General features: G+C 36.1%; 1 protein-coding gene across 12 annotated transcripts in view; it reads right to left on the bottom strand.

Annotated features, from left to right (window-relative positions):
* IMMP2L (inner mitochondrial membrane peptidase subunit 2) overlaps positions 1 to 13,439 on the bottom strand; it is a 414,256-nt gene that overhangs the window by 397,221 nt on the left and 3,596 nt on the right. For all 12 annotated transcript variants that reach the window (XR_010999050.1, XR_010999047.1, XR_010999049.1 and 9 more), the window contains exons 2-3: positions 7,473 to 7,610; positions 289 to 392 (exon numbers count right to left, since the gene is read on the bottom strand). Coding sequence is in view for 8 of the 12 variants with exons in the window: in XM_068189966.1 (XP_068046067.1) it covers positions 289 to 392; positions 7,473 to 7,607 (239 nt within the window). In the remaining 4 variants the exon portion in view is untranslated. The remainder of the gene's footprint in view (positions 1 to 288; positions 393 to 7,472; positions 7,611 to 13,439) is intronic.

Below are 13,439 nucleotides of genomic sequence, written 5' to 3'. Positions count from 1 at the left end.
CATAGTGTTGTATCTATTTTCTATCTCACAACTCTTTGTTCTTGGCAGTTTTGGTACACATATACACTGCATCACCTGATACATTGCATTTCATTCTTTTCAAGTAAAAACTTGGTAATGCATTCTTTGAACATCTGAGATTCGAAAGCAGATGATAGCAATAACAATAATGCATTATTTAAAATGTTAGGTTCCTTGCTCATGTATATACCTACATTATTGTAGATGAAACACTAATAGTTCAACACCTACATAAGCATGTATTGAAATGTATGCAAAATTACTTACACCAGTGACACAATGTCCCCACGTTGTACATTGTAATTTCTAATACTCCAGTGGTTCAAGAGTACTACATCAGATGCTTTTCTTCCCCCAGGATTCAAAGAAGGCTGAGAGAAGGGGATAAAAATAGATCTACATTTAGGTCTACATTTCCTTTATCAATCTTCCACCTAATTATCTTTCCATCAACAGGTGAAACCCATTAAAATTGGTAAAAAACATGGCCACTTACTGTAAGAGGCCAAGAATCTTTGTATTACAGGAAATACATTTGAAATACACTTCTTTATTAAATGATATGTTAAATATCATTAATTTATGACAAACTCTAGTTCACATCTTTCAATGCACTACTGCATGCAAATCAGATTACATAGGATACATAGTTATGGCAAGCCTGATGAAAGAAGGGATTGCTGTTACTGCTTACCATTTAATATTAAAATCAAAGGAGAACCAAGTACACTAATTCCCAGGAAAAAAAAAAAAAACAAACAAGCATTTCGCAGGCATCTTACTATTTATAAAAGCATAATGCACTAAAAATGAAATATGTACTTGTAGCAATACTAATTTCAGCATCCTTTGCAAAGGAGAAAACAAGCTCTACCTACAGCATATACTGACACTGGCAATAAATGTGGGCCTTCCACAATATGACACAAAAGGGCATTAATAAAAATAATAAAGTAATTAATGCATCATTAGGAGGTACATCAAATCCCCCAAAATTATTTTGTGTGATATGATACAAAACCATGGTACCTGATCAATGCTGCCTCTGATTTAACTCTTGGGAAAGGGTAGAGGAAGGAAGAAGTCCACCACAGTACTGTCTTTATTTATGTTTGCAAGGCTTAATTTAAAACAGAGACACAGAGACTCCTTTTACTAGACAGAGATAATTTTAAAGTATTCCAGACTGAAGTTTTCTAATAGTTTATTTCTCAGAAAGCTGTCTTCAAAGAAAATTGCTGTATCTCCCAAGCTGGCAAAGAGAATCGCTAATGTATATTCTAGAGTTAGGTGATAAATGCAATAAAAAGCACAGTGCTGAAATTAGGCTACCCCTCCTTTGTATGGAAACTGCAATATAAGCTAAAGATTTTGTTGTTGTTGCTGTTGTTGTAGAAAAGGCACTTACACTAGAAGTTGAACCACCACATAAACCACTGGACTTTCACTGCTGATATTCCCCTCTCCAAACTGATGGTACCTTGGATGAGTAAACCAACAGGGGGACTGAAATTAACTCTTCTCAACCCTAGTAATTACACAGTATCAAATTTCATTCTATTGTTAATCAGTAAACTTTGCTTTCAAATAAAATGGTTATTTAGTATTTATTTTTAACTTCAGAACCAATTTAGAAGTGCTGATTTCTTTTTATTACAGTTTCTTCATTCATCATTGCTAAACAGATTGGTTGACAAAGACATACTTCAAGTGGGATTTGTGAAAAATTAGTTTTTCAAGGTGCAAGAGGAAGTCATGTGGTAGGGTCCTCAGTAGGTGTAATTCACATGAACAGTAAGCAATATGCTAGGTCAAAAGAATAAACATGGTAGGGAGAAGGGGAGGGATATGACATCATATGTTTAGTTAAAGAGCAAATGAGGTTAGTTACCTTTTGGGCTATTGGCAAATTTCCAGTAGGGTAAATCAGGGGATCAAAGCAGATCACTTTAACATCCATAGAGATATGGTCTGAGTCTAAGCTATAAATATATTAATACTCATTGATGTTTTATTTACTCGACACAATGCACTGCAAGAACCAGATAAATGAAAGCCAGGAGCTAATTAGCAGTTATTTTATTAGTATTTCTTAATCAAGATTTCCAGAATTATTTATCACCTTTACAGCATTTTCGACCAAAGGAAAATATTTACATACAAGTGACTTACATACAAACTCACAAACAATTCAGTCATACTCACTTTGCCAAATGCAGGTACATAGGGGCCAGAAGCTTCCAACACTACTGAGTATAAGGCTAATCTTACAAAGCAGGAATCATATATATGACACATTCTCACAAATCAAACTCCTCAGTATTCAAAGGTATCTGCCTTAAAAGGCCAAAAGAGGGGGATGAAACAAACAGAAGGCTTAAAACCATTGTTCCAAAAGATAATGTATCTCACTTAGAAATACTTAGATACTTAGAAAATATCTAAATAAGTGTTCACACACTTCTTGTATCAAATAAACTTACATCAACTACATCATACAGAGAAATACACCAGCCCTAGTTGCACTGTCTCAGTTGACTCCTGTTTTTTTCCACATTTAAACAAAGGAATTACCTTAGAATTTAAATGCATTTAGATATTGCATAAGTGTTTTTATCTTAAAGCACTCTACATGCATTTTAACAATACCTGACCTCATTTTGACATACAGAGTGGATATTCAACTCATTATACATTAGAATTGTGTTCAAGATAAATACAACAGTGTATGCTTTTTGCTTCTCTCCCACAAAAAAACCTGAAAAACGTGCAGACAATAATACTATTTTGTTAGAAGAAACTGAAGGAAAACTAGGAGATAACTATTCATTTGCATCAACAATCACTATTGTCTATTAAAAAAATAAAAGGCAAAATAATCTTTCAGCAAGCCTTTCTCTATTGTAAAAAACACTAATTGAGATTCCACAACAAACAAGTATAGAAACAATACAACTTATTCCTCATTATATTTTAACTAGTAGTAAGGTTTCAAGTCTAGCAAAATCAAAATACAACTTCTGCAAAAGGAGTCAACAAATAGGGTCACAAGGGCTTTTCATAAGAAACAAAATGACACAGAGGTTTCTTCCTTCTAGCCTGAAGCATTATAACTTCTTTGCTCAAGTTTTTGGTATAGAAGCCTGCTACAAATAAGGCACACAGGTCTTAATTTAAACTGTGGTGCAGAAGCCACAAAACATTACTCTTTCCAATTACTAACTAATCTAATGCTAAAAGCATGCAAATTGAGATCCCCAGCGATATGATGAAACCTCATAGGACATGAGGTTCCATAAGTAGGAGGGTAAAAACATGCCCTTTTGCTATAAATAATGATTAACTTGATAGTTGTTGTGCTGCTAGTGAAGGTCACAACTTATTTGCTTGTAGCTTGGGGAACACAAAGAATATTCACATGAGCTTACAGGCTTAGGTACAGTAATCCTAATAACAAAGTTAGGAGGAACTGCCACAGAATAATTACAACTGCTATTATGCATAATGGAACAGAACATTCAATAATGTTTGCTGCAGAAACATGAGTGCTTCATCAGAGATCGCTGCTCAGGCCACTTCCTGTAATCCTTGGTATTGAACTGTTTGCAATAGAACTTGCATATAAAGCTGCACATACACTGTCATTTTCTATCCTACTTGAAAACAGTCCATTTGATTCAATGAATTTACAAATTTATGTATTCATGAGGGGCTCCTTTTCCATATCTTTATGTCCGTAATACCTGGCAAGCAATGAAACTCAATAAAAAAATAACATAAATCAATATAAAGATGTCCATATGACAACAAACATTTTAAAGGATACAGCCACACTACAAGAAGTCACACAAAAAAAAAACCTGCAACAGTCAATTAAGAAATCTTACTACTAGTTATTTTTTTCACTTGCATTTAATGTTGTAAACAGATTACAACTCACTAGAAACACACTATTAGTAGAATGCTAGATGAGCACATCAATCTAAAATCCTAAGCAATAAAACTACCTCATGTGATGATTAAAAAACCCAGCAAATTTGGAAATGAAAGAGAAAGTAATGAAGCTATTAAAACTGTTAAAATTATAAACTGCAATAGTTCACAGTTATTCCCTATAGGTTAGAGTTAATACACATACACACTGAAGTCAGCACAAGTGAAATTATGACAGGTGGCTGAAAGCACTGAAAAATACAAAATCAGCTGGAGACAATACAATGCATGAGGTCTGTCTTAATTGGTTAGGTCAGAAATTTTTATTTTCATTAGAAGCTTTATTCATATGCATACCAAGGTGTCAAAAAGTGTTCCCATCATCAGTACCTATGAAGCAGCAGTAAGACTGGTCCAGAACAAAAGGAGAAAGTATAGGGGGAGAGAAAGTGCACAGCAGAGAACAAGAGTAGGAGAGCAAGCATGACACAGAGAAATTTATTTTTGCTTCTTGTCTAACACATTTAATTTCAGGCTCAGCAGGAGCCAAAATTATGAGTACACAAAGCCAGATAGACATTTTAGAGGTCTATTACTAACAGATTCTTTGGAATCTTACAATGATATCAAATTGAGACAATAAGGTATCCCTGGAAGCATGTGATTGAAGAATACAATTTGACTTCAAATTCGCTGAACTTCAGCCTTCCTCATACCTATGGCTTTCAGATATATTTGACATAGATCACTCTTCCAAAGAACACAGTTAACAGACAGAATTGCAACATGACCAGTACTCCCTCAAGCTACTCTTAAAGAGAGGTATATATTCCTTATAATTGTGTCCCTGTCAGACTTGCTTAGATGTCTAATAAATCTTGGCAAGGAAATTAGTATCTTATTAAAAGCACTAGGACTTTTTTTTCGATCTGAAAAATGACCATATGCATAGAAGTTTAAAACAAACCTCTATTTCAACTCTGTTTCAGAATAAAACCAGAGAGTTTTACAGATACTGAGATGTCAATAAAATTATAAATGTCAGCTTTCAAGCTATTTTTCAATCAACAAAGGGAATGTTTAGTTAACAGATACAGCAAGGGAAAAGCTTCAATTTTAATAATCCAGTGAATATATATTGTTTTCCTTTTGTCAGGTTGTATAAATCTAAGCAAATGACTGTATTGTGTAGCATCCCATGAACTCCCTGCTCTCAGTCAATTCCCAAGTCCTCTGCCTTGGCAACGGCAGTGACTAACCACCACAGAGTAGTCCTCCTGGGAGGAAAAGACAGACTTTCCCATGGACTTCCCCGATTTCTCGTTTCCCTGTTCCCTCGTTGGCTGGATACCCCTGGTGGCTGTGCCCTGCCCAGCCCATAGCTCCGCCCCCCAGCCCTTCCCCTTCTTAAGCTGCCTGCACCACATGGTGGTCCCCTCTTTCTCATTGGGTTCCCTTCAGTTTCATGTGACCTCGCTGGAATAAAACCTTGCAAAAAGAGCCTTTCTTGCCTCTATCCCTGAGCCAGCTGCGGTGAGTGTGGTGTGGGGATCTGACTGCCTGAATGTTTACCCAACCTGCTTTTCTACAGGAGAGGTTTGTTGGCAAAAGATATTAGGCAGCAGCTCCCACCATCCATTTCCTGCATTTTTAGTATTGTTTTTCAAATCTTCCATGGATAAACCACAGTCAACTGTGCTCCTCATTGAGTAGCAAAGCAACACTCCAAAACAATACCAGAGCGCTCTCAAACACTTGGGACTGACTTCAAAGAAAACATAAAACTGGTATACTAACCAGAGTGACACAACAGACTTGTGGAGAAGGAAATCTAAGAAATTTCTTTCCATCTACTGAAGCAAAACTATTAAGCACTAATAGATGTCAAACAAAACATAATAGATGTCAAACAAAACACTACATCAGAGGCAGAAAAAGATCAAACAATAAATGGCAATGTGGCTTGCTAAAAAAAACCAACACTTCAAAATTTAAATGCTCATGTCACACTCACTAGTAGCAAAAAAACCCAAAAAAACAGAACTAAAAAAAAGGCAGAAAGCCAAAAACAGAAAATCCAACATGAATCTGCATCTTATAACATTCCATGTGGCTCTAGATTTGCAATAGAGGCAAAAAGCAGGAAGATGGAAAACAGACTTGTACTCATCTGGTTCATTTTGTACTTCTCTAGATACTGTGCTATATATTTTAATTTCTCCTGCCTGAATATAGCAAAAAGATAGCAAAACAGGTTTTTTTCACAGTTTTGCCTTCCTCTCCTTTTTAGTGCAAATTTCTGGCTCTGCAACTGCAAGCCCTGAGATTGTCCTCTCTTTCACTGGTCATCAATGATATTTAGAAAAGCACCTGCGAAAAGGGTAATAATAACTTATGTTACACCTAGCTTTTGGCCTTGGATTGTAGAATTACTGGAGTAAGATTATTTTACTTTCATCCCCATTCTTGATGTGAGAGCTGCCTGCTGAGGTTTCTTGACAGAATTTAAACATCAGATTACAGACTGCCACAAAAGACACAATGCCACCTTGCTATTCCCTCCTCCCCACCACATGCTTTTTAGAACATTAAACATAAAGCAGCCAAGTGCAGGATCAAGCCTAAGTTTTCTAGCCCATGTGTAAATTCTGCATAATTCAAACTCCAGCAGCTGATCTTGATTGCTGTGAAAGCACTCTTCAAGGTTCTGAGCTTATTAAGACAATCAGAAAAGAGAGCTTGACATCCAAGAATCAAATCCTTACTCTCTACTAGTTGGAATGTTGCAACACTGGAACAAAATGCATCATAGTTATCAGTGGTGATGCATACCAACAAGCATATGATTTAAAATGCAAAGTAATAATATGGAAATTTTCTATCTACATTAAAATATAGCTTTTTCAAGACCAAATAAAAGGTGGAAAAAATAGTGTTCATGAGTATTTATTTATCATCTAAATGTTACACATTCTATTTATATTTACTTGTTACTCTGTATAAGCATTCAATATAACCAAAGTAAAAACAGTGAACTGATACCTATTTCCTGATAAACATAGGCAATAATAGTAGGTTCATGCCACTTTCAGTATTCTTCCCTGCAATTGTGCCATATGTGTTCAATAGTAAAAACAAGTATAGCAACAACAGTTCTACCATACAGTTACTATAATGTAGCTACTAAAAATTAATAAAGACTCTTTGTGAGTCCTCAATTCAATCCCAAGAGACAAAATATATTGCTCCACATATTTCTAAATGTCTAGGAATATATCAAAATAATCTATCAGTATTTCTCCATATATTTTCTTTTTACTGACACAGAATTTTGGGAAGTTTTCTTCTCAAAATCTTTTCTTTCACATCACAAAATATTTAACAAAATTGAAACTAAACTATTCCATGCTAGAACATCATTTAATAACAATTGAGAAAATGATTTTTTCCCCCTTGCTATTATCAGTGGAGAGATACCTTTTAATTTCCTGACAGACAAAAGATATTTCCAGCAATACCTGCATTGATGCTCCTTCCACCCTTGCAACACAGGCAACTCTATCCAGAAAAGTCACAGTTACAGGAACGGCAACAAAAAAACCTTTAAAAAAGGCTTTAATGTATCTCTTTCCCAAACCCTGAGCCTGCGCCATAATCTGAAAAACACAAAGGAAAGAAAAAAAGTCATTAAAGAAAAAATTTGACGTAACATCAACATGCAGCAATTCAACACAGAATAATTAAGAATATTTTTATTATCTGTTAGAGTTCACAATATCCAGAGTGAAAAAAAAGAGTGTGCACACAGAATGGAAAAAAAAACCCAAACCAACAAATCAGAAATCTTCATCAGATTTTAAATGTCTATTTTACAGAACAGAGCGTGATACTTCACATTTACCCTTTAGCTAATTTGAACATTTCTTGTGATCCTGTGCTAGCAGAAGTACTTGATAAAAATGATTCAAGGTGGCAGGTAAGCAAGACACAAAGTGATGCAACCAGAAAAAATTTAATAACGCATTTTGGAAAAAAGAAGCATTGCAAATAATTTTCTCTGCATACACTGGTATTTATTCATTTTTCACCCCCAAAGGTGGACTGTGTTAAGCAAAGGAAAGGTATTTGCAACACATCACCTTTTCTTTATTAAATATTTTCACAAATGAAAATGCACAAATGCACACTGGTGGTAACTGCAAACATAAAATGAATTCAAATTGTCACATATATCATAGGGACACACCATAACATGATGACTCCTTGTTCACCACTCCATCACAAAGTTAAAAGCATATTGGCAGACTAGGCACCTATGTAATGACACATGGGATGATTCCACTCCAACTCCATGTATTATACTATCTCTCATCTCTTTATTTAGCCCTGAACCACCAAACATGCTTGGAAAATACCTACAAAGTGCACTGAAACACCAGTTTTTTGTTTGTATTAGTCACTCCTCTGAAAAGCAAGCTGATTATCCAGGTACTGCTGCATAGACCTGAGCATAATTTACATAACTGCAGATTTAGTATAAGAAATGCTGTCTTTTCACCTATTGGCAACAACTCCCTTTTAAACTGGTGCTTCCACCCAATAAATCCCTGATAGATCAGCTTGTGTTTATATCCAAGAATATAGTTATTTTTCAATTAAAATAATGAAAAGTGTAAATATATGCAGTTTCATTTAATCCTCTTACAAAGTACTTAAAATTTCACAATATAATCCTTTTTTCTTTGTTGCATTTTCAGAAACATGGAATTGATTAACTAATTGTATGCAGAATATAAATTGATATCACTCTGATGAAATAGTACTGAAGGTAAGATTTCTGTCACAGAAAGAGCTTCTTAATTCCAAAAAAACATAAAACTTAGAGGAGAAAACTCAGTTCTACAAAGTAAGCCATCTGCATATTTGTCACTAGAATTCTTTATAGATATTAACAGCTTTGCAATGACAAGATCTGTCTTCTGAGACTATTACTTCTGACATTCACCTTCAAAAGTTTTTAATTATTTTTTAAGTGGAAACATTTCATCATCTGTAACTTGCTCATAAGTTTAAATTTTCATAATGCTTATAATTCAGTTATTTTCTTTCTGAACATTTCATGAAAACATTTTCAATTTGCATCAACCACTTTTACAAATAATTTGAAATATGTTGTGAAACAGAACAAAAACCTCAGCATTTCAAGACAAAAGCTATAGGATTTACTCTCAGCTTATAATTTAAGAACTGATTATTAGATTCAATCCACCAAAAGAGACTATTGCCTCAAACAGCAAAACTTTACCTTTGGAAAATACACCACAAAAAAACAAAATCTCTAAAAATCAGGGTTTTGTCCACCTTCTGACTACATTATTGCCTACACCTTAATACCCTTCTCTCAGCCTATTTACTTTGAACTTTGTGTCTTGAATTTTGTGGCTGGAACTCTACTTCTCTGCTATGAGGTCTGGCATCTCAGACCTCCTCCACTAAATAGCAACGTCAGCCACAAAACCCCATCTCGAGACCTTACCTACAAATATATTCACCATGTTCTCTAGAGTAACTTGAGCAGGAAAAGATTCTCTGACACATGCATCACAATATGGCTGATTTAAGAATAGTTTTTAAAAATTCAGAAATCAAACAACTTTACTTATCTTAAAATTACTCACAGTCAAACATTTTTTTCATTAATAATGAAATATGAATATTCATCCCATCCTTTCTACTAAATCCATGGACAGATCTTGTTACAAACTTCTTGCAGAAGCCCCATGCTAGTATCTACAGAAAAATCCAGTATCTGAAGAGATGTAATTGGTCAGACAATCCACAGGAGACCAACCATATGCTTCCTAGAACTACAAGCTAATTAATAGAGATGGAGAATCTAGCAGTCAGGTTAAAACTGCTAAGACAAAATGCTTCATTCTCAGTACACCACTTGAACAAGGCAACACCAGCAGTATTAAGCAGCTGGGGGCAACACTGGAAATTAAAGTCTTGCATTTGTGGGTTTGAACACATGTAGCATTACATGGCACAATATCAAAAAACATGAAGACAAAAGCACCAGCAGCACCCCTACAAGCAATCAATTTGCAAAGCCACCAAAACCAACAACAGCTCATGTGCTGAAGGACTTCTCTACTTGTCCTGAATTTTCTCCTCTCCTCCCCTCTCCTCCTGGTAACAGATGAAACCACTGGTTTCATCTTCCCTGTACAACAAAATGATGAGTCCTTCATTTATAATGATGAGCTACATTCTGAACTTTTCCTGGTTCCACACCTCCCACAGCAAAGGACACCTTTTCCCCATAACACAAACTGAGCCGGTCAGCAGAAGCCTTTTTTCCCAAAAGACAGCAAACATTTGCACACACATTTCAAGAAGAAATTTTTTAAAATAAGATTATTCAAGAAAAAGAAATTATTTATTCAAGAAGAATTATTTTTAAAAAATCCATCTAAAACCTTATGTCCTTTCATATAGTGAAACATTTTCAACACATAGGTTAAGTTACCACATGTCAGTATCTGACTTAACAGTGCACACATTTTTGCCAGGTCTGTTTCATAAACCTTCCCCTCTAAAAAGCACAGACAAGTAAATGCACATGCAGAGTTCCCATGCAACTGTTGACAAAATGGTTCATCACCTAACTGCCAGTAAATGGGAAGTTTCCCCTCATTCTTTCAAGTTGTCTTACACTGCCACAGGGGAAGGGCTGGAACACAGGCAGCAGAAAGGCAGTTTGCAGCATCACCTTCTACCAGTAACTGGACATGTGAATGGATAATCCTCAACTGATAAATATTGCTGGATTAAAATGTGCAGTATTATCTTTTCTTAAACTTTGATGGTTGTAGTAGAAAAGAAGGGGGGAAAGTAATGATAAGCATTTACAGCAGTCACAACAAGAGAGAATTTAGGGCAGTAGACACAAAAACAACCCTTAAAAGAAAAAAAATCTGGTTAGAGTTTTTTATAAAGAAAACAAGATAGCCATCACTCCTGAAGATAATATTCTGCTCTTAGAGATCTCTAAAACATCTGTAGATTTTAAAAGCATCATGTTTCTGGAGTGAAATTCTGAAATACAGTGCAGTGTCTTGTTTATGATGACAGGTTTAAATGCATGTCAGTGAGGCAAGTAAAGTATTGTTTGCTGAAAAAAAATAATTTCCCTAACAGATATTTCTGGATCTCTGCCAAATTTGACACCTCGAATAAGATCAACAAATCACAATACTTAAAAGATGTGGGGGAAAAAAAAGAAACTCTTGCATCCTGGGTTTGGGTTCAAATTATGGGTTTTTTCTTTGTTAGTTTTCCAGTTCTCTGTACCCTCGTGCATCCCCCAGGTTTTCCCCTACTCCTGCAGTTTCCGCGCCCGTCTCCCCGTTCTCACGGTCCCACTCACCCCAAAGTCTCGTGTCCGCCCCTGCCGTGTTCCCATTGGTCGCTGTAGTACACGTCATCACCGTGATGTCTATACCCATTGGGCGGGAGGGCTCCCCGTCCGCCCTGTCCCTTCCCTATATCACCCCACTCCTCGGCATGCTCGAGGCCATTTGCGTCCGTGCAAAGCTGGGAGCGGCTGCAGCTTTTCCACCGCAGCTCTCACAGCCAATAAAGCATCCAGCCGCCACGCGGACAGATTTGGACGAATTCCCTGCCTCTTTGTTTCTTCCCTCGCGCCGACGGCAAAGCAGGGCCAACAGCCCACCCTGGAGCACGGCAGCAAAAGCGCCCGGGAACTGCGGCGAGCCCCGGCCTCGACGAAAAGCTGAGACGCCCAAGCCGGGCGCTCGAGAGCTGACTGGGGCCGAGAAAAGTAGCCGCGTAACAAAACCAAATAAAAAAAAAAACAAAAAAAAAAAAAACAAAAAAAAAACCAGAATAAAATACTTTAGAGATGCATACGCTTTTCAGCACCTGGAAGTTACACTTGGTTTAGGGGAAAAAAAACCCCACAGAATAATTCAGTAGAACTGACAAACTTCAAACCAACAACCTTGAAAACTTGTTTGAAATGGAAACACGGACAAGAAAAATGCAAGATCAAAAATGCTAGCATATAGCAGGTCAAAGCATTAAGAATTTCACATTGTGCAGCTCAGAGATTAAGGCAGATGGAGCACAGCATTATCCGGACTGAAGTATTTGGTGCACAAAAGGTCCAGGGATTATAATGAGCCTCTCGTGGGTACTACAACATATGGAGCAGAGATGCTATTTAGATAGCTCTCTATGTATAAAATGTTTATTTTTTCTTACACTTGCCTGCACATTAGAAGACACTGTTTATCACACAGCCTGCAGAAAATCACCAAGTAATTCAGAAAGCCCCAGGTTACAATATATTTGCAAACCTAGGTACTTAAAAATTACCCACAGAAGTATGATAGGAAAAATAGCTGTAAAAACAAGGCATTAGCAGTCATGCACAAAGGAAATAGAATGGCCCCTGATGCGCATCTACAAGAAGACTTGAGGGAACAGGAAGGAGGGAATTACAACCTATATGCAAAACAACTACCCCACCAAGACTGCTAAATTAGTGTGAAATTACCTATTTGATCTTGTTCAGGAATTAGTAACTATATGATATATAGTTCAAGAATCCATTGAAACAACCAATCTCTCTGTCAATCAAAATATGCATTTTTCTACAAATCAATGGCACCACACTAGAATTGAGGATATATGGTCTGAAAATAAAGACTTTCATAACAAAAAACTCTACAACACTTGAATAAGCCAAATTTTATTGTGTCCTATAAAACGTAAAACTGAGGACAAAAGCTTTTAAGACTAGTCTAACTTAAAGAAGATGAGGTTATACCTGGCTTACCATGATTAACAGCATACCGTTCAGTGTAAGAATTTATGTGATCTTTTTAACACATTCTTCTTCTACAATCTTTCATGATACAAGGCCAGAGCTAAATACTGCCATGCAGCCTGAGCCTAATTTCCCACTTTAGTTTTATATTTCCATACAGGGTACAAGTATGCATAGTTTTTAGTAGGCTGATTTAATTCACATATATTTATCCAAGTACAGTCTTGGACATGATGGTGATGAATGCCACAGAAGAATCAAAATAGACTAGTCCATAAGTTTTCAGTTAAAATAATCAATATAGATCAGTGCATTTAAGTTTTCATTTAAAAATCCTATCTGGTTCCAAAAGGAGCTCTCACTTATTCTTCAATAAAGCCAACTCTATCCTGGTATTATTCCACTATAGTGGTAACATGTCTATTCAATTAACGTATTTATACTCTGCACAGGGTTTACTCATCCTATTCCTCCATCATATTACTCTCCCTCTATGTCCTAGCATACAGACATGAAAGAATACCCCTCTATTTTGAGTTTGGAAATATCTCAGGTCATGGAGACAACTGCTGTGTTACTGAAGAAGAAAATCATAACCTAATCTGCAGTTTCATCAACTGCACATGTA

The sequence above is a fragment of the Anomalospiza imberbis genome, chromosome 5, assembly GCF_031753505.1.
Source record: "Anomalospiza imberbis isolate Cuckoo-Finch-1a 21T00152 chromosome 5, ASM3175350v1, whole genome shotgun sequence".
NCBI classification, from domain to species: domain Eukaryota; kingdom Metazoa; phylum Chordata; class Aves; order Passeriformes; family Viduidae; genus Anomalospiza; species Anomalospiza imberbis.
This window is presented reverse-complemented; position numbering and strand designations above follow the sequence as displayed.